The sequence below is a fragment of the Cetorhinus maximus genome, chromosome 16 (genome assembly GCF_964194155.1).
Source record: "Cetorhinus maximus chromosome 16, sCetMax3.hap1.1, whole genome shotgun sequence".
Taxonomy (NCBI): domain Eukaryota; kingdom Metazoa; phylum Chordata; class Chondrichthyes; order Lamniformes; family Cetorhinidae; genus Cetorhinus; species Cetorhinus maximus.
Window position 1 is genome coordinate 30,730,411 of NC_135894.1, and position 22,282 is coordinate 30,752,692.

Sequence of the window (22,282 nt, forward strand, 5' to 3'; positions counted from 1 at the left end):
TCTTTCTGAGCCGGGTCCATTCCACCATGCCCAGGAGAAGCTGCAACATTCGGAGTTTGTGACAGTCGCTGGGATACAGGAATACAGTTTCCAGCTGTACCTGAAATTCAGCTTTTATGGAAGGTGATCTTAAAAAGGAAGAAGGGATCAGCATAAACTCACCCTGGAATTTTCTGAGATTTGAGTGGATGCAGGAAGTTCTGCTGGACAACGGGTAAGAGATCACCAACTAATTTGGAAGGCGTTGTGGTGAGTAGGGAACGGGATGTGGTGAATTGGGAATGAGTTGTGCTGGTTCAGGGGTCTGTAATGGTGGAGGAGTCTGTGCTGGTAGAGGGGTCTGTGCTGGTGGAGGGGTCTCTGCTGGTTCAGGGGTCTGTACTGGTGCAGGGGTCTCTGCTGGTTCAGGGTCTGTGCTGGTGGAGGGGTCTCTGCTGGTTCAGGGGTCTGTACTGGTGCAGGGGTCTGTGCTGGTGCAGGGGTCTGTGCTGGTGCAGGGGTCTGTGCTGGTGCAGGGGGCTGTACTGGTGCAGGGGTCTGTGCTGGTGCAGGGGTCTGTGCTGGTGCAGGGGTCTGTGCTGGTGCAGGGGGCTGTACTGGTGCAGGGGTCTGTGCTGGTTCAGGCTCTGTGCAGGTAGAGGGGTCTCTGCTGGTTCAGGGGACTGTGCTGGTGGAGGGGTCTGTGCCAGTGGAGGGGTCAGTGCTGGTTCAGGGTCTGTGCTGCTGCAGGGGTCTGTGCTGGTGCAGGGGGCTGTACTGGTGCAGGGGTCTGTGCTGGTGCAGGGGTCTGTGCTGGTGCAGGGGGCTGTGCTGGTGCAGGTGGCTGTACTGGTGCAGGGGTCTGTGCTGGTGCAGGGGTCTGTGCTGGTGCAGGGGGCTGTGCTGGTGCAGGGGTCTGTACTGGTGCAGTGGTCTGTACTGGTGCAGGGGTCTGTGCTGGTGCAGGGGTCTGTACTGGTGCAGGGGTCTGTGCTGGTGCAGGGGTCTGTACTGGTGCAGGGTTCTGTGCTGGTGCAGGGGTCTGTACTGGTGCAGGGGTCTGTACTGATGCAGGGGCCTGTACTGGTGCAGGGGTCTGTACTGGTGCAGAGGTCTGTACTGGTGGAGGGGTCTGTACTGGTACAGGGGTCTGTATTGGTGACGCACTCTGTACTGGTGCATGGGTCTGTGCTGGTGCAGGGGTCTGTACTGGTGGAGGGGTCTGTACTGGTGCAGGGGTCTGTGCTGGTGCCGGGGTCTGTACTGGTGCAGGGGTCTGTACTGGCGTAGGGATCTGTACTGGCGCAGGGGTCTGTACTGGAGTAGGGGTCTGTGCTGGTGCAGGCGTCTGTGCTGGTGCAGGTGTCTGTACTGGTGTAGGGTTCTATACTGGAGTAGGCGTCTGTACTGGTGCAGGGGTCTGTGCTGGTGCAGGGGTCTGTGCTGGTAGAGGGGTCTGTACAGGTGCAGGCGTCTGTACTGGTGCAGGGGACTGTACTGGTGCAGGGGTCTGCGCTGGTGCAGTGGTCTGTGCTGGTGCAGGGGTCTGTGCTGGTGGAGGGGCCTGTGCTGGTGCAGGGTTCTGTACTGGTGCAGGGGCCTGTACTGGTGGAGGGGTCTGTGCTGGTGGAGGGGTCAGTACTGGTGCAGGGGTTGGTACTGGTGCAGTGGTCTGTGCTGGTGGAGGGGTCTGTACTGGTGGAGGGGTCTGTACTGGTGCAGGGGTCTGTACTGGTGGAGGGGTCTGTGCTGGTGGAGGGGTCTGTACTGGTGCAGGGGTCTGAGCTGGTGCAGGGGTCTGTACTGGTGCAGGGGTCTGTGCTGGTGTCGCGGTTTGTACTGGAGCAGGGGTCTGTGCTGGTGCAGGGGTCTGTATTGGTGACACACTCTGTACTGGTGCAGGGGTTGGTAATGGTGCAGGGGTCTGAGCTGGTGCAGGGGTCTGTACTGGTGGAGGGGTCTGTACTGGTGCAGGGGTCTGTGGTGGTGCAGGGTTCTGTACTGGTGCAGGGGTCTGTACTGGTGCAGGGGTCTGTACTGGTGGAGGGGTCTGTGCTGGTGGAGGGGTCTGTACTGGTGCAGGGGTCTGAGCTGGTGCAGGGGTCTGTACTGGTGCAGGGGTCTGTGCTGGTGTCGCGGTTTGTACTGGTGCAGGGGTCTGTGCTGGTGCAGGGGTCTGTACTGGTGCAGGGGTCTGTACTGGTGGAGGGGTCTGTGCTGGTGGAGGGGTCTGTACTGGTGCAGGGGTCTGTATTGGTGCAGGGGTCTGCACTGGTGCAGTGGTCTGTGCTGGTGCAGGGGTCTTTGCTGGTGCAGGGGTTTGTGCTAGTGTTGCGGTCTGGACTCGTGCAGGGGTCTGTACTTGTGCAGGAGTCTGTAATTGTGCAGGGGTCTGTACTGGTGCAGGGGTCTGTATTGGTGCAGGGGTCTGTACTGGTGCAGGGGTCTGTACTGGTGCAGGGGTCTGTGCTGTTGTAGAGGTTTGTGCTGGTGTTGCGGTCTGTACTGGTGCAGGGGTCTGTGCTGGTGCAGAGGTCTGTACTGGTGCAGGGGTCTGTCCTGGTGCAGGGGTCTGCGCTGGTGCAGGGGTCTGTACTTGTGCAGGGGTCTGTACTGGTGCAGGGGTCTGTCCTGGTGCAGGGGTCTGTACTGGTGCAGGGGTCTGTGCTGGTGCAGGGCTCTGTGCTGGTGCAGGGGTCTGTACTGGTGCAGGGGTCTCTGCTGGTAAAGGGGTCTATACTGGTGCAGGGGTGTGTGCTGGTGTTGGGGTCTGTGCTGGTGCAGGGGTCTGTACTGGTGCAGGGGTCTGTGCTGGTGCAGAGGTCTGTACTGGTGCAGGGTCTGTCCTGGTGCAGGGGTCTGTGCTGGTGCAGGGGTCTATACTGGTGCATCGGTCTGTGCTGGTTACACGGCCAGTACTGGTGCAATGGTCTGTACTGGTGCAGGGGTCTGTACTGGTGCAGGGGTCTGTACTGGTGCAGGGGTCTGTACTGGTGCAGGGGTCTGTGCTGGTGCAGAGGTCTGTACTGGTGCAGGGTCTGTCCTGGTGCAGGGGTCTGTGCTGGTGCAGGGGTCTATACTGGTGCATCGGTCTGTGCTGGTTACACGGCCAGTACTGGTGCAATGGTCTGTACTGGTGCAGGGGTCTGTACTGGTGCAGGGGTCTGTACTGGTGCAGGGGTCTGTATTGGTGCAGGGGTCTGTACTGGTGCAGGGGTCTGTGCTGGTGCAGGGGTCTATACTGGTGACATGGTCAGTACTGGTGCAAGGGTCTGTACTGGTGCAGGGGTCTGTGCTGCTGCAGGGGTCTGTACTGGTGTAGGGGTCTGTGCTGGTGCAGGGGTCTGTACTGGTGCAGGGGTCTGTGCTGGTGTAGGGGTCTGTACTGGTGCAGGGGTCTGTACTGGTGCAGAAGTCTGTGGTGGTGTAGGGGTCTGTACTGGTGCAGGGGTCTGTGCTGGTGCAGGGGTCTGTACTGGTGCAGGGGTCTGTGCTGGTGCAGGGGTCTGTACTGGTGCAGGGGTCTGTGCTGGTGTAGGGGTCTGTACTGGTGCAGGGGTCTGTACTGGTGCAGAAGTCTGTGGTGGTGTAGGGGTCTGTACTGGTGCAGGGGTCTGTACTGGTGCAGGGGTCTGTACTGGTGCAGAAGTCTGTGCTGGTGTAGGGATCTGTGCCGGTGTAGGGGTCTGTGCTTGTGGAGGCATCTGTGACTGCAAAGGGACTTGGGAGTCCTCGCCCAGGATTCTCTTAAGGTTAACTTGCAGGTTGAGTCAGTAGTTAGGAAGGCAAATGCAATGTTGGCATTTATTTCGAGAGGACTAGAATATAAAAGCAGGGATGTGTTGCTGTGGCTTTGTAAGGCTCTGGTCAGACCACATTTAGAATATTGTGAGCAATTTTGGGCCCCGTATCTCAGGAAGGATGTGCTGGCCCTGGAGAGGGTCCAGAGGAGGTTCACGAGAATGATCCCAGGAATGAAAGGCTTAACATATGAGAAACATTTGAGGACTCTGGGTCTATACTCGATGGAGTTTAGAAGGATGAGGGGGGATCTGATTGAAACTTACAGAATACTGAAAGGCCTGGATAGAGTGGACGTGGGGAAGATGTTTCCATTAGTAGGAGAGACTAGGACCCGAGGGCACAGCCTCAGAGTAAAGGGAAGACCTTTTAGAACAGAGATGAGGAGAAACTTCTTTAGCCAGAGAGTGGTGAATCTATGGAATTCATTGCCACAGAAGGCTGTGGAGGCCAGGTCATTGAGTGTATTTAAGACCGAGATAGATATGTTCTTGACTGGTAAGGGGATCAAAGGTTACGGGGGGCAGGCGGGAGAATGGGGTTGAGAAACTTATCAGCCATGATTGAATGGCGGAGCAGACTCGATGGGCTGAATAGCCTAATTTCTGCTCCTATGTCTTATGGTCTTATGGTGCAGGGGTCTGTGCTGGTGCAGGGGTCTGTGCTGGTGCAGGGGTCTGTGCTGGTGGAGGGGTCTGTGCTGGTGCAGGGGTCTGTGCCGGTGGAGGGGTCTGTGCTGGTGGAGGGGTCTGTACTGGTGCAGGGGTCTGTACTGGTGCAGGGGTCTGTACTGTTGCAGGGGTCTGCACTGGTGCAGGGGTCTGTGCTGTTGCAGGGGTCTGTGCTGTTGCAGGGGTCTGCACTGGTGCAGGGGTCTGTGCTGTTGCAGGGGTCTGTGCCGGTGCAGGGGTCTGTACTGTTGCAGGGGTCTGCACTGGTGCAGGGGTCTGTGCTGTTGCAGGGGTCTGTGCTGTTGCAGGGGTCTGCACTGGTGCAGGGGTCTGTGCTGTTGCAGGGGTCTGTGCCGGTGCAGGGGTCTGTACTGTTGCAGGGGTCTGCACTGGTGCAGGGGTCTGTGCTGTTGCAGGGGTCTGTGCTGTTGCAGGGGTCTGCACTGGTGCAGGGGTCTGTGCCGGTGCAGGGGTCTGTACTGTTGCAGGGGTCTGCACTGGTGCAGGGGTCTGTGCTGTTGCAGGGGTCTGTGCTGTTGCAGGGGTCTGCACTGGTGCAGGGGTCTGTGCCGGTGCAGGGGTCTGTACTGTTGCAGGGGTCTGCACTGGTGCAGGGGTCTGTGCTGTTGCAGGGGTCTGTGCTGTTGCAGGGGTCTGTGCCGGTGCAGGGGTCTGTACTGGTGTAAAGGTTCCTATTAAAATTACATTCTTAAAAACATTTCTTGAAACCCGTAAGATATTCAAAAGCACAGTTTATTAACTTTTGATGATCCTAAAGTTAAAAGTATGAAGCACTTATTCTGAAAAAGGTCCAGTTATACAGCAGATATCACTTGATAACATCCAAATCTTCTCTCAAAGAGGTTTATACAGCGATGAGAAGGACATTACACACACCAATTCGCCACTTCCCAATCATACTGATAAGGACAGCAAACTCATTGCAAATGGAACTTGATCTTTGTCTATTCCAAGTCCCTACGTGGAGAAATCTAAATTGGACATATGGCTGAATGCATGTGAAAGCCAGGCCTAGGCAAGAGTGTTGCTTCTCAGGAGAGAACATGAGACTGAGGTGAGCTAGGAGCAGGGATAAGCCTGTTTGGAGGTGGCCACAGAGTTCAAATATTTCAAACAGTGATTTGACCATTGTAAATATTGGGGCAGAACTTCCGAGGAGCCAGCAATCACAGTCGGATTGCCACTTCGATCCTCTTTTCTGAGCTTAGTCGGAAGCTGCACCTTCCCCAGCCGACCATCCAGCTCAGGCTGGTGAGATAAGTACAGTGCAGTGGCTTCCCCAGGCCTTCAGTCAAGGGCAGCAGAGGCAGGCTCCCTTTCTTTTGGGAGTGTGAAAGCTTAGCGGCTAGAATGGGTCAGGGGGTCATGGGGGGGGCTCAGGTGATCAGGTGGGGGCGGGTCGTGTGGTCAGTGGGAAGGGGTCGGGTGGTCAAAGTGGGTTGGTAGGATGGGTCAAGGGAGTGTGGTGGTCAGTGGGGAGAAGGGGGTTTGGGTGAGTTCGGGTGGGTCGGGAGGGTCTGGTGGTCATTGGGGATGGTCAGGAGGGTGGTCAGGTGGTGTGGGGTGGTTGGGGGGGGGAAGGGCAGTCGGGGGTCGAGAGGGTAGTCGGGTGGTGTGGGGTGGTCAGGTGGGGGGAAGGGCAGTCAGGGGTGTGGGGGGGTTGCGAGGGAGTGAAGTGGTGGGTGTCTGGGGGTGGGGGCGGGTTAAACCTTATCGATGCATAAGTAATATTTCATTTAATCCATTTTGAATGCTCCCAAGTAACTCGATGCCTCATCAACATCTACTAAAGATATATTTGACACAGTCACAAAGATTTTGTCACCACTCAGCAGATTGAAGACCCCTCCTTGATAGACTGAATACAAGTTATGGTTACCTGAGCACCAAGTGCTGGCACCCCTCAGGATCAAAGTTGGCTTTGGGTATTTGGCCATCTTCCTGTAGACATATTGAATCAACTGATACTCTCTTGTGCTCATGGGATAGTCTGCGTGATATCGGAATAAAATCTGAGCATAAATATAGTACAGGCCTTGGTGCTTGACTCTCAAGGATCCTTGGCTGTGATGCATCTCTCTCAGATGTGCCACTCCAACCTTCTCCTCCCAGGATGTTATGAGTTTCCCTTTCAATCCAGGGAAACTGGTCTCAAGATCTGAGAGCAAAGACAAGGCACAAGATCTGAAAGAGAACATTTAACCAGATGGCTAGCGCCTATCTCCTCCCCCCTTCCCCATCATCCCACCACCACCTACATCCATCTACTGTTCAGTGGAAATTGGGAAGTGTAACAGAAGACAACGTGACCCTTTCAATGAACAAGTGGAAAGAGAAGTTGAACATTTGTCATTGAGGAAGGGATTGATTGAAAAGAGGATTCCTCATCAAAAACAAAAACAGAATTACCTGGAAAAACTCAGCAGGTCTGGCAGCATCGGCGGAGAAGAAATCAGTTAACGTTTCGAGCCTTCATGGCCCTTCGGCAGAACTGTTCTGCCGAAGGGCCATGAAGACTCGAAACGTTAACTGATTTCTTCTCCGCCGATGCTGCCAGACCTGCTGAGTTTTTCCAGGTAATTCTGTTTTTGTTTTGGATTTCCAGCATCCGCAGTAGCTTTTAGCTTTTTGTTTTTATCTTAGAGGATTCCTCATGGTGTTTTTATTCTTTAAAAATCAGAAATAAATACAGCAAGAAGTGAGAAAGTTGATTTTAGCAACAACTTAGTGGGGGAGGCCCTGACTTTGTGTGCTAATTGTGGAACAGAGTGATAGTGAGTCATTGAAGTCTCTGAGAATGAGGACAGGCTGTGTGGCTGTCTTAATGGTGGTAGCTTATGAAAGTGCTGTATACTAACTGGGGATAGAGAAGGTACTGTGACAAGAGGAAGGCAGGCAAGGATTCAGATAGAGTGCTGCTTCAGGCATGGTGAAGATCCTGAAGGAGAAGTTAAAGATGGTTCAGAGAGTTTAGATAGAGAAGCTACAAAAATCATTCAGAGAGACCAGGAGTCATCAGCGTTACTTTAATTATTGACGCTAAAGAGGTTTGTCCAGGGAACAAGAGGTGGCTAGGGGGAGCTATGTTAGAATGTCAGGAGCTGTCTTTTTAGTCAGGAATGCATAAAATGTACAGAAGAGGGAGGCAACGGTGCTATTTCATTGGCCCAGTGCCTGGGGGAGGGTTCAGAGGTAGATAAGTAGTAATACAGGGGAGGGTAAAGGGAAGCATTAAGAAATGGATGAGAGTCAGGTCTGGAGTAGTGTGGAGGAGGAGGTGGTGGCTGCAGTTGAAGTCACTGCACTTTGAGAACCAGGCTGAATATAGAAGGTTCGGAGGGAAGTGAAAAAGCAAATAAAAGAAGCAAAGAGAGAGTACGAAAAGAGACTGACAATTAACTAAAAGAGAATCCCAAAGTATTCTATAGACATATAAATAAAAGAATGGTAAAGGAAGTAGGGCTGATTAGGGACCAAAAAGGAGATTTAGGTATGGAGCCTGATGGTATGGCTGAAGTGTTAAATTAATACTTTGCATCTGTCTTTACCAAGATCAAGATGCTGCACAGGTCACGGTGAAAGGGGTGATAATTCAGACCTTTGAAGGTTTAAAATTGATCAGGAGGTGGTAGTAGATAAACTGTATTTAAAGTTGGTAAGGCACCAGGGCTGGATGAGTTTTTTTTTTAATTCATTTATGGGATGTGGGCTTCGCTGGCTGGGCCAGCATTTACTGCCCATCCCTAGTTGCCCTTGAGAAGATGGTGGTGAGCTGCCTTCTTGAACCACTGCAGTCCATGTGGTGTATGTACACCCACAGTGCTGTTAGATAGGGAGTTCCAGGAGATACATCCAAGGATACTAAGGGAAGCGAGAGTGGAAATTGTGAAGGCATTGGCTATAATTTTTCAGTGTTCCTTAGGCACAGGGGTGATGCCAGAAGACTGGAGAATTGCAAATGTTATATTCAAAAAATGGTGTAAAGATAAACCCAGCAACTACAGGCCAGTCAGTTTAACCTCGGTGGTGGCAAAACTTCTGGAAACAATTAAGGACGTTTTGAATAGCCACTTGAACAAATGTGGCTTATTTAAGAGAAGCCAGCATGGATCTGTTAACAGCAAATTGTATTTCACTAACTTGGAGTTTTTTGAAGAGGAAACAGAGAGGGTTCATGAGGGCAATGCCGTTGTTGCGATGTACATAGACTTCCAAAATACAGTGCTGCACTCCAGACATTAGAGCAAAGTTATAGCTCATGGAATCAAAAGGACATTAGCAAAGTGGGTAAGAAATTGACTGACAGGAAACAGTGGTTAATGGATGTTGTTACAGACTGGAAGAAGATTTGTAGTGGCATTCCCAGGGGTTGGTGCTCAGATCCATGCACATCCTGATATATACTGATCACAGAATTGTTACAGCACAGAAGGAGGCCATTTGGCCCATCGTGACTGCGCCAAATCTCTGAATGAGCAACTCACCTAGTACCATCACCCACCTTCTCCCTGTGACCGTTTTCAGATAACAATCCCATTCTCTTCTGAAAGCCTCGATTGTCACTGTCTCCACCACACTCTCAGACAGTGCATTCCAGATCCTAACCACTCGATTGACCCTGTCTCCACCACACTCTCAGACAGTGCATTCCAGATCCTAACCACTCGATTGACCCTGTCTCCACTACACTCTCAGACAGTGCATTCCAGATCCTAACCACTCGATTGACCCTGTCTCTACTACACTCTCAGACAGTGCATTCCAGATCCTAACCACTCGATTGACCCTGTCTCCACTACACTCTCAGACAGTGCATTCCAGATCCTAACCACTCGATTGACTCTGTCTCCACTACACTCTCAGACAGTGCATTCCAGATCCTAACCACTCGATTGACCCTGTCTCCACCACACTCTCAGACAGTGCATTCCAGATCCTAACCACTCGATTGACCCTGTCTCCACCACACTCTCAGACAGTGCATTCCAGATCCTAACCACTCGATTGACCCTGTCTCCACCACACTCTCAGACAGTGCATTCCAGATCCTAACCACTCGATTGACCCTGTCTCCACCACACTCTCAAGCAGTGCATTCCAGATCCTAACCACTCGATTGACCCTGTCTCCACCACACTCTCAGACAGTGCATTCCAGGTCCTAACCACTCGATTGACCCTGTCTCCACCACACTCTCAGACAGTGCATTCCAGATCCTAACCACTCGATTGACCCTGTCTCCACCACACTCTCAGACAGTGCATTCCAGATCCTAACCACTCGATTGACCCTGTCTCCACTACACTCTCAGACAGTGCATTCCAGATCCTAACCACTCGACTGACCCTGTCTCCACTACACTCTCAGACAGTGCATTCCAGATCCTAACCACTCGATTGACCCTGTCTCCACTACACTCTCAGACAGTGCATTCCAGATCCTAACCACTCGATTGACTCTGTCTCCACTACACTCTCAGACAGTGCATTCCAGATCCTAACCACTCGATTGACCCTGTCTCCACTACACTCTCAGACAGTGCATTCCAGATCCTAACCACTCGATTGACCCTGTCTCCACCACACTCTCAGACAGTGCATTCCAGATCCTAACCACTCGATTGACCCTGTCTCCACCACACTCTCAGACAGTGCATTCCAGATCCTAACCACTCGATTGACCCTGTCTCCACCACACTCTCAAGCAGTGCATTCCAGATCCTAACCACTCGATTGACCCTGTCTCCACCACACTCTCAGACAGTGCATTCCAGGTCCTAACCACTCGATTGACCCTGTCTCCACCACACTCTCAAGCAGTGCATTCCAGATCCTAACCACTCGATTGACCCTGTCTCCACCACACTCTCAAGCAGTGCATTCCAGGTCCTAACCACTCGATTGACCCTGTCTCCACCACACTCTCAGACAGTGCATTCCAGATCCTAACCACTTGCTGCATGGAAAAGTCTTTCCTCGTGTTTCCACTGCTTCTTTGGCCAATCGCCTTAAATCTGTGCCCTCTGGTTCTCGATCCTTTCACCAATGGGAACAGTTTCTCCCTATCTACTCTGTCCAGACCATCCATGATTTTGAATACTTCTATCAAATCTCCTCTCAACCTTCTCTTCTCCAAGGAGAACAGTCCCAACTTCTCCAATCTATCTTCATAACTGAAGTCCCTCATCACTGGAACGATTTTCGTGAATCTTTTCTGCATTCTCTCTAAAGCCTTCACATCAAAGCCTGGTACCCAGAACTGGATGCAATACTCCAGTTGAGGCCAAACTAGTGTTCTATACAAGTTTAACATGACCTCCTTGCTCTTGTACTCTATGCCCCTATTAATAAAGCCTAGGATCCTGTGTGCTTTATTAACTGCCCTCTCAACCTGTCCTGCCACCTTCAATGATTTATGCACATATACACCCAGGTCCCTCTGCTCCTGCACCCTCTTTAGAGTTGTACCTTTTCTTTTATATTGTTTCTTGATGTTCTTCCTACCAAAACTTATCATTTCACATTACTCTGCATTGAGCTTTACCTGGCACTTGCCCATCCATTCCACCAACTTGTCTATGTCCTTTTGAAGTTCTACACCATTCTCCTCACAGTTCACAATGCTTCCAAGTTTCCTATCATCTGCAAATTTTGAAACTGCCCTGCACACCAAGGCCTAGGTCATTAATATAAATCAGAAAGAGCAGGCGTCCCAACATTGACCCCAGGGGAACTCCACTACAAACGTTCCTCCAGCCCGAAAAAGATCCATTGACCACTACTCTCTGTTTCCTGTCATTCGTCCGATGACCTAGACTTTGGTGCAAGAGTCTTCTTTAAAATCCCTTTAAATGGAGGGAGCTTCTGGCTGCTGAGTGCAGTTTGAGTTGTGTGAGATTAGTGTTGAGGTGTGAGATGGCAGCGCTGGTGTCAAATCAGAGTTACACACTGACAAACCTCAGCATCTGCCTCCTCTGCATACATCTGGGGCTGTTCCTACAGGCCCTCACCAAAATGGCATCAGACACTCTCAATGCCAGAGGTGTACATGCATGGTGCAGATACCATTTTACACCCAAAACAGCATCTGGAACATTGCAAAGCCGGTGCTACAGAGCCAAATCCTGCAGCTGCAATCTCCGCATGGTACCTCCCTTTGTGTGAAGCTCAGAGCAGCAACTGGGCAGAGAAGCAGGTGGGAGAGGGGGAAGGGGATCAGTGGAGGGGAATCGGCGGAGGAGGTGGAGGGGGAGGCAGCAGAGGCGGAGACGGTGGAGAAGGTACGGTTGCCAACATTCCAGGTTTGCCCTGGAGACTTCAGAAATGAATACCTTCGTGCGCAATCCTGGAAAATTAGTGCAGTATTAGTTGCTTGTTGGGGTGAGAAGTGATGAACTTGTCCATCACCCTGAGTTAAGTACTATTGAACAGAAGCATACACAAGAAGCTGAGAAGGTTGGAAGGTTTATCAAAGGGACAATGTAAGAGCCCCGGTGTGGGGGTGGAAGCGAGCTGGGTAACATTGCTGCTTCTGCTGTAGTCTGAAGCATTACCTCCCTAATGCTACATGGGACTTACCAGAAGGATTTTTGATTGGTTTCCTTATAGTGAGGTGGGCGCAGGGTGTCAGCCGCTTTGAATTCTTCCTCATGTGATTGGATTCCTTAGGAAAACCTGAAAAGTAAAGGAACTGCGAATGAAAGCTGTCAGCAATAAACTGCTACATGTGCAAGGTCTGCACATCCCACACTCTCAGCACAAAGTCACTACACAGCAGGAAGGCCCAAGAGGAGGCATGTGAGAAGAAACCTTGCAGAGATAACCAAGGCAGTAAGGGCAATTGAACAGTTCATCCTGAGCACTGTTCATGAGCTCAAGGCAGGAGGGGAAGGAGGCTGAGGGGGCACAGGTACAAACTGAGTAAAGACACAGCTCAGGGCCGATGTCAGGGATCACTTTCTCACACTGAAGGGGTAAAATATGGGGTGGACACAACATAGGAATGGAACTGGAAACTCTGGAGTCTTCCAACAGGCTGTGGGGAGTGGAGAGGGGGATCTGATCGTTTTTAATGGAGGGGTGAGGGAGAAGTTACTAAATGACTTCCCTTATCCCAACCTGTCTTTGAGAGTTTACACAAGTTAGGGTCCTCCTTTCTCCTGCTCCTAAAGTCCAATGAGAAAATATAGAAACAAGTCAGGTAGTTAGAGGGTAACATATTTTGTGCAGTTATTTTCCTTCACTTCACTCAGTCTCCAGAAATGTTTTTTTATTCGTTCACAAGATGTGGGCTTCGCTGGCTAGGCCAGCATTTATTGCCCATCCCTAGTTGCCCTTGAGAAGGTGGAGTTGAGCTGCCTTCTTGAATCGCTGCAGTCCCATGTGGTGTAGGTACACCCACAGTGCTGTTAGGGAGGGAGTTTCAGGATTTTGACCCAGCAACAGCAAAGGAACAGCGATATATTTCCAAGTCAGGATGGTGAGTGACTTGGAGGGGAACTTCCAGGTGATGATGTTCCCATCTATCTACTGCCCTTGTCCCTCTCGATTGTCAGAGATTTAGAAGCGAGGGCAGGAGAAAGTTCTTCAGCCAGAGCATTGTGAGGCTGTACAATTCACTCTCAGAATTAGTGACTGAGACAAAAAACTGTGGCAATATTTAAGATGGGATTGGACAGGCGGGTCAGGAGTTGGTGGAATATGAGAATTACATGAGGATAGGGGTTGGTGAGATAAAAGGCAGGCAAATGTCATTCAAACTATTTTCTTATGTGGAGGGCAAATGCCAACATGGAGAAAAAAAATAAAAACAGAAAACTGCAGATGCTGGAAATCCAAAACAAAAACAGAAATACCTGGAAAAACTCAGCAGGTCTGGCAGCATCTGCGGAGAAGAACAAAGTTGATGTTTCAAGTCCTCATGAACACCTTCGGTCTGTCCGCAAGAATGACCCAGACCTCCCTGTCGCTTGCCATTTTAACATTCCACCCTGTTCTCTTGCCCACATGTCTGTCCTTGGCTTGCTGCATTGTTCCAGTGAAGCCCAACGCAAACTGGAGGAACAGCACCTCATCTTCCGACTAGGCACTTTACAGCCTTCCGGACTGAATATTGAGTTCAACAACTTTAGATCTTGAACTCCCTCCTCCATCCCCACCCCCTTTCCGTTTCTTCCCCCACCCTTTTGTTTTTTCCAATAATTTATATAGATTTTTCTTTTCCCACCTATTTCCATTACTTTTAAATCTATACCTTTTATGCCCTTTTAGTCTTATTTCACCCCACCCCCACTAGAGCTGTACCTTGCTTGTCCTGCCATCCATTCTTAATTAGCACATTCTCTTAGATATCAACACCTCCAACACCTCTTTGTTCTTTTGTCTGTGACATCTTTTGATTATCTGCTCCTATCACTGCTTGCTTGTCCCTACAACCACACCCCGCCCCCCAACTTCTCTCCCCCCACCCCCACCCCCCCACCCCCCCCACCTTAAACCAGCTTATATTTCACCCCTCTCCTATTTTTACTTAGTTCTGTTGAAGGATCATGAGGACTCGAAACGTCAACTTTGTTCTTCTCCGCTGATGCTGCCAGACCTGCTGAGTTTTTCCAGGTATTTCTGTTTTTGTTTTGCCAACATGGAGAAGTTGGGCCAAATGGTCTGCTTTCCTCTATATATTTCTAAGCTTGGAAAACAAAGTACATGGAAATAAATTTCTCATCAAGGAACTCAAACCATCATTAAATGGTAAACAAAGGAAAGAATGTGTCTTTACATAAAACCATCACAACATCCAAAAAACACCTTGCAGCTAATTAATTATTTCTGAAATGTAGTCACTGTTTTAAAGCAGGGAAACATGGCAGCCAGTGAATACACAGCAAAGTCACAGAAACAGCAATAAGATCATCACCAGACTATCTGTTTTAGATCTTGGTTCAGGGATAAATATTGGCCAGACAATGAGGAGAATGCCCCCACCTTGCCACCTTTGACATCTGCCTAAGGTCTCTTCTTTCACACAGCAGCTCCAGCACTCCCTCGGTACCACACTGCAGTCTCAGTCTGAATGATGGACTCAAGTCTCTGAAAGTGGGGCTTGAACCCCCAATCTTAGGTTTTCTGAGCTTTCTCAGGGCGTGAGCACAAGTGTCAGTGTCACTGATTATCACAAAGTGCAGTTGGAACTTCAGCAAAGAGAAGCTTGGGGACACATTGGGCAGGTGAGCTTGGATAGTGGACCTACTGTATCAGAGGCAGTGAACAGTCTCACTGAAGGGCCATGCAGGAACTGAGTCAGGCTCATCATCTGGGGAAATGGGTAACGCTAGCTCAATCGTGTTTATTGAGTGTCCCTAGTTGCCCCTGCCTGTTCGATCTCGAGCCTCTGTCTATAACCTTCTGCTTTTGGTGCTTATCATGGTGTACGACAGCTATGCCAGTTTAACTGGAAGTATGAATGGTGCTGCTCTTGAAGACACCCTTGTGCATTGCAAATACTGAGCCAAGGCTGGATAGTAATGGGTTGATGTGCCAGGCAATATGGTTACAGTTTGTGGTGGACTGCAACATTGCTGATGCTGCTAAAGGCACACACGATGACATATTTACTTTTAAGCTGCTGGATTGGTCCTTATCTGTCAGGTTTAACACACAGCTAGGATGGAGAAGAGATTTGTCTTACCAATTATGTGGTGGTCACTGTTCTCAATGCTATTGTGAACACAGACAGGTTTGTGACAGGTAGGATAGTCAAGGCAAAGGTCAGATAGAATCCCTCACCATGAGATGAAGTCCCAGTCCAGACACTCTGTGCTTTAGGACTCAACAATCTCGAGCAGCATCCATCCTACAATGACGTGCTAGTCTCCACCCACTTTCTGTGCATTTGCTTCCTACCAAAGTGATGCTCAACATGGGGCTGTTGCTAATTCGCTGGTGGGCTCAATAGGTGAAAATCACCAGATTTCTTTGGCTTTGAATTCAAAATCAATAGTAAGCATTCCCACTTTGTACATCAGCCTGCTGGTCAGGGTCTGGGTCAGGGAACATGCCCAGCAGTGGAGATGGAGGAGTCCACGATGTTCAATGATGGTGATGATTCTGTGAGGATGACTCCGTCAGGCTGCTTGACTCATTTGTGAGGAAGTTTTCCAAACTTAGACACCAGCCCCCTCCCTCCAACCCCTTCCCCAAGCCCTTGTCCCTGTGAGGCAGGAGAATCTTTGAGGGTCTTTTGTGTTTGGGTTGTCTGATCTGATGCCGGGGTCATTGCCTTTAGAGAATTTCAGCAGTTGGGACTGGAGCAACTCTTTTCAAGCTGAGTGGAACGTGAGGCCAGTTTAAGGCCATGAAAGGCCTTAAGGTCCTTTCCTGAAGGTCATTTAGTGCTGGGTTAGTTGATAGAACAGTCGGTCAGTTTTTATGGCCATTTTTCTGATACCAATCTACTAATGCTAAAATATCACCCCCAACACCATGAGCTCCATATGTTCCAAAGAAGAGTCATACGGGCTCAAAATGTTAACTCTGTTTCTCTGCACAGATGCTGCCAGACCTGCTGAGCTTTTGCAGCATTTTCTGTGTTTATTTCAGATTTCCAGTACCCATAGCATTTTGCTTTGATTATCACGAGATTGTGCGACACTTTTTATGTGACACCTGATCAAATACCTTTTGGAAATCCAAATACATCTACTAGTTCCCCTTCATCCACTCTGCTTGTTACAGCCTCAAAAAACTCTGTAATGAATTTGTCAAACATGGTTTCGATTTCACAAAACCATGTTGACTCTGTCTGATTGTATTATGATTTTCTACATGTCCGGCTACTCCCTCCTTCATAATGGATTCTAGTATTTTCACAATGACAGATGTTAGGCTAACTGGCCTATAGTTTCCTGCTTTCTGTCTCCCTCCTTTCTTGAAAAGTGATCTATAGAGTGAATCAGGACTTCTGAAATATCATTGTAAATTCCAGAATTTTGAGTGAGGGAGTTTGAGAGGGAGAGAAAGAAAGCAAGAAAGGGAGAGAGTGTGAATGTGAGAGTGTGAAGGGAAGGAAAGTGAGAGAGGGAGAGTGCGAGTCAACGAGAGTGAAACTGTGTGTAAGAGTGATTGTGAGTGAAGGTAAGATTGTGTGTGATGGGCGGGTGAGTGTCTGAGTGTGGAGGAGTGAGTGGGAGGGAGTGAGTGTGAGGGATTGAGCGTGAAGGAGTAAGTGTATGAGGGAGTGAGTGAGAGTGTAAGGGAGTGAGCATGAGGGAGTGAGTGTGAGAGGGCGTGAATGTGAGGGAGTGAGTGTGAGGGAGTGAGTGTGTGAGGGAGTGAGTGAGTTTGGTAAGAGAAAATAAGCTGAAGACATGGAAAGGGTGGAGATGGTGGATAAAGAGAGGAAGAAACAATGATGTGGAAATAATGAGCATTATAATGGGAACGGGACTGGTTTGCTTCCCTTGGTGACTGATTTACTGGATAATACTCAGCATCCTGGCTCAGTATGGAATGGCCATCTCCAAGCTGCTGACCCATTGGAATTGTCCGTGAGTGAGGAGCAGACTCTGTGGAGACCCCAGCACTCACTCAATTAACAAACATCTTTACTCCTAAACCAAACAAACACCAAGTCTTACCTCTGTGTCGCTGTTTGCCTGCAGCACTGTGAACCGCCTAAACAAAAAGGAGAAACAGCTGATACTTTTCTATTTCCATCAGTCACGAGATGCCACCTGTTCCACTGGGATCTGACTGGCTGAGTGCACAGACAGGGGATCAGTGCTGTCCAACACATTGGGCCATAACTCCCAAGTTTCCAGGCATTGTACTGGGTGGGGGAGGAACCCCAAAGATGCGCTGGGGAATTCCCTTCAGATGTTACCAGGTAAGGGTTTGCACAGCAATTGCCCTGAAGTATAGACTTCACCTGGGCAATTGCCCTGCACTGGGAACGATCTGAAACCTGCAATTTAAATCACAACCTTCAGATGGTCCCGACTGGGTTAAGTCAATAGTTCTCCAGAAAAAGTTAGAAGGATTTAAACCTCTTCTAACTTCTGGGTAATTATTGTACAGACACACAGCGACCCCCCACCTCCCCCCCCACCCCCTCCCCCACCCCGCGGGGCCCCCCCCAGCACCCCCCACTCAGGACTCACCCAGGCCCCCAATACACCAGGGGTCTCCCTCCACCCTCCTGCTGAGACTCCTCCACCCCCATGGGGGCTCGTCTCCCCTACCTCCAGGGCCAACTCACCCCCCAGCCCCCCCAAAGCCTGACACGAACCGACCCAAACACCCCCCCTCCCGAGCCCTGAACCCCACCCACCCCCGAGGTCCAATCCCCCGCCCCGAGGCCCGACACACCCCACCCACCTCCCAAGGCCCGAACTCCCAGCCTCCCCACCCCCAAGGCCCAAACCCTGCTGCCTCCAAGGCCTGACACACCCCACCCAGCCCCAAGGCCTAATTACCCAGCCCCGAAGCCCGACACTTTCCTGAGGCCCCAAAGCATCACCCCCCAAGACCCAACACCGCCCCCCTGCCGAGACCAGACACCCCCCACCCCCCTAGGCCCGACAGCCACCCCAGGCCTGAACCTCCACTCTCACTGAGGCCCAACACACACCCCCAGGCCCAACCCCCCAAGCCCCCTAAGGCCTGACCCCCAACCCCTCCATTCCCCTTGAGGCCCAAACCTCAACGTCCCCCGAACCCCCATACCCAACCCACCCACCCCACCATCCCCCATCCCGACCCCCCACCCCGACCCACCCACCCCACCACCCTGACCCACATACTCCTCCCATCCCCCAGCCTCGATCCACCCCAGACCCACCCAAGCTCCAACCCCATCCCTGACCCACCCACACCCCCACCCCCACCCCCATCCCCGACCCACCCACACCCCCAACCCCATCCCCGACCCACCTACACCCCCACCCCCTTCCCTGACACCCCCACCCCCGACCCACACACTCCCCCACCCTCAACCCACCCACACCTCTACCCCGACCCACCCACCGCTACCTCCGACCCAGGCCCCCACCTCCGACCCACCCACACCCCCAACCCCATCCCCGACCCACCTACACCCCCACCCCCTTCCCTGACCCACCCACACCCCCACCCCCGACCCACACACTCCCCCACCCTCAACCCACCCACACCTCTACCCCGACCCACCCACCGCTACCTCCGACCCAGGCCCCCACCTCCGACCCACCCACACCCCCACCCCAACCCTCTCACCCCCCTGACCCACCCACCCCCCCATCCCTGACCCACCTGGCCCCCCATCCCCCTAGCCTCCTACCCCCAGATCCTACCCACTTACCTTAGACAGTTACCTTCTCTCAAGGACCTTTCAACTTCATTGGACTATTAAACTTACCTGCTTTCCAGGGGTGTGACTCCCTTCCCTTCGCCCTCAGGTGCTTGCTGCACTACTCCGGATCTCACCTGGCTTGAGTCGGAAGGTTGAGTGAGGCAGGATTTGAAGTAAGAAACTGGGATTGGAGTGTTAATCAGCAATGGATGGCCACTCTGAGGACGTTCAGGGCTATTGTCTCAACCAGACAAATGAAGGCTGATTGAGGGATAATGGGAAATTCTTTGCTGAGTCTGACAGTGACTTCATAGCCTGTACTACCTCTGGTGTAAACATCAGTGGAAGATTCTTACAGACTGGGAATAGTAAACGTCACAAAGCGCCTGGCACACTCTGTAGGGAAGGTTGTGGCTGGGTCGATCCAGAGTGAGTTCAGTGGGGCCACAATGCCAGCACACAGATTCACCAAGGCACAATGCAGATAGCTTCAGGTTGATGACAATGTTAACCTCCCAACAATTAGCAGCCTCTTCCCTGATGGGCAGTGACAGTATTATGCAAGAAGCCAGAAGTCACTGTTGGTAAAGCATGCGGGGGGCCCTGAAAAGGAGAAAAAAGTAAAAGAAAAAAGTGAAGACACAAGTTTATATGGCACCTTCCCAGCCCTTCAGATGTCCCAGAGGCATTTTGCAACCAATGAGATACATTCTGAAGCACAGTCACTGTAGTAATATAGGGAACACTGCAGCAAATTGGTGCACAGCAAGATTCCATAAGTGACTATGCACTCACAGCTGATTGCCCATGCTAGTTAAAAGATAAAAGTTGCCCAACACACTAGGAGAGCTCACCTGCTTTTCTTTCAACAGTGTCATTTGGATCTTCCCAAACAGATGGGGGGCTGGGGGCTATCTCATCTGAAAGACGGCACCTCAGACAGCTCAGCACTCCCTCAGCACTGCCCAGTGCTCTCAGCCTAGATTCCATGCTCAAGTCCTGGAGTGGGTCTTTGAGCTCTGAGTGGCAGCTAACCACTGAAATGGAGTATGTGACAGAGAGAGAAAATAACTCATGGCTAGAAGAGGAGAAGATAAGAAAAAGATGAAGGATAAAACACCGGGGACCATAAAAAAGCAATAAAGGTGGGTCAGCTAGGATATATATAAAACAGGAGGGAAATTAGAAAATGAATGACAAATTAAAGAGTAAAAATGAATAAGATGAGGTGAAAAGAAAACAATGAATGACACTGTAGGGGATTGGAAACAACAGCTCGAGTGGATAGACTGTTGAGATTTCACTCTTAGGGTTGTGAATCTTTGGAATTCTCTACCCCAGAGGATTGCCGATGCTCCGTCGTTGAATATATTTAAGACTGGGATTGACAGATTTTTGGTTTCTCAGTGAATCAGGGGAGATGGGGAGTGGATGGGAAATTGGAGTTATAGCCCAAGGTCAGCCACGATGCTATTGAATGGCAGAGCAGGATCGATGGGCTGTGTGCTCTACTCCTGCTCTGTTTTCTTTTGTTCTGTGGAAAACACAATGAAGCTCATTTCTATATTTGTCACATTTGATAGGACAATAATCACAAACCATTTGTGGGTTGGATAAGCTAACTATAACAAGGGGCGTGAGCCTGCTGACTCATACATTGATGATTTGTGGTTATCATAGTAGGCGTTCAAACATGAAACAGCTAACCAGAGTACTGACAGGAAAGTGAACAGTCAGCTACAAAGTGTTAGCTTCATGCTCCTGCTGACTGCCTAATCCACAGATGTGTGGGTTGGAACATTCTCATTTGATTGGGCATGTTTAAGTTTTATAAGCTGTGCTGAATGACGTGAGGTGAAGTAAGTAACCAAGAGGTCAAACCCATACATTTGAAACCATTAAACTCTTTTCACACGCCAACCCATATACAAAGTTCAAATCAAATACTGCAACTGGCAGGGTCACAATTGCACACAGATTGACCTCTAAGTCTGGCAAGTGGATTATTCTCAGTAAACAATTATTATTTAATATTATTTATATTATTTATTATTTAATCTAATGTTACTTAAATAGAGAGAGGTTGCAGGGCTGTGAAGTACAGAGGGATCTGTACATGAATCAGGAAAAGCTAGTATTCGGGTACAGCAAGTGATCAGGAAGGCAAATTGAATGTTGTTGTTTATTGCAAGAGGGATGAAATTTAAAGGTAGGGATGTTTTGCTATAGCTGGACAGGGCCTTGGTGAGACCACACCTAGACTACTGGGTACAGTTTTGGTCTCCTTATTTGAGAAAGGATTTTTTTAATTCATTCATGGGATGTGAGCGTCGCTGGCTGGGCCAGCATTTATTGCCCATCCCTAGTTGCCCTTGAGAAGGTGGCGGTAAGCTGCCTTCTTGAACCACTGCAGTCCACCCACAGTGCTATTAGGGAGGGAGTTCCAGGATTTTGACCCAGTGACAATGAAGGAACGGTGATATATTTCCAAGTCAGGATGGTGAGTGACCTGGAGGGGCACTTCCAGGTGGTGGTGTTACCATCTACCTGCTGCTCTTGTCTTTCTAGATGGTAGTGGTCGTGGGTTTGGAAGGTACTGTCGAAGGAGCCTTGGTGAATTCCTGCAGTGCATCTTGTCGATGGTACACACTACTGCTACTGTGCATCGGTAATGGAAGGAGTAATTGTTTGTGGATGTGGTGCGATTCAATCGAGTTACTTTGTCTGGATGGCGTTGAGCTTCTTGAGTGTAAATGTATTAGAAGCAGTTCAGAGAAAGTTCACTCAGCTGAAACTTGGGGTGGGGTGGGTATCCTATGTGGAAAGGTTCGATAGACTGGGCCTGTATCCATTGAGTTTAGAAGAATGAGAGTAGAACCTATTGAGGGAACTTGACAGGGTGGATGCTGAGAGGATGTTTCCCACTGTGGGAGAGACTAGAACTAGGGGACACAGTTTAAAAATAAGGGGCCTCCCATTTGAGATGGAGATGGGGAGAACGTTTTTTTTCTCAGAGTGTCGTGAGTCTTTGGAACTCGCTTCCCAGAGAGCGGTGGAGGCATGGTCAATGAGTAATTTTTTTGGCAGAAGTAGCTGGATTCCTGACTAACAAGGGAGTCAAAGGTTATCAGGGGGTAGACAGAATGTGGAGTTGAGGCCACAATCAGATCACCCACGATCTTACTGAATGGTGGAGCAGGCTCAAGGGGCTGAATGGCCTACTCCTGCTCCTAACTCGTATGTTTGTAACAAGATGGCTATTGCAACAAGAGACTATTGGCATAGCTGAAACTCTCAGCACACTGGTAAACAGGGATCCTCTGATTCACTACCCAGCATCCCAGCCTTCACTCAGTGGGTAACACTTTCATCTCTGGGTCAGAATGTTTTGTGATTCAGCTTCAAGACAGATGAGCACAGAATCTAGGCTGATACCCTGATCATACATCCATCCCTCAATGCAATTAGGTAGTCAACATGGTTTT

General features: G+C 50.3%; 1 protein-coding gene across 1 annotated transcript in view; it reads right to left on the reverse strand.

Annotated features, from left to right (window-relative positions):
* Positions 1 to 6,208: 6,208 nt before the first annotated feature.
* The window catches only part of tnfsf11 (TNF superfamily member 11), a 66,206-nt gene continuing 50,132 nt past the window's right edge, over positions 6,209 to 22,282 (reverse strand). Inside the window, exons 3-5 of the mRNA XM_078560611.1 lie at positions 17,107 to 17,143; positions 12,050 to 12,145; positions 6,209 to 6,630 (exon numbers count right to left, since the gene is read on the reverse strand). Of these exons, the coding sequence (XP_078416737.1) occupies positions 6,209 to 6,630; positions 12,050 to 12,145; positions 17,107 to 17,143 (555 nt within the window). The remainder of the gene's footprint in view (positions 6,631 to 12,049; positions 12,146 to 17,106; positions 17,144 to 22,282) is intronic.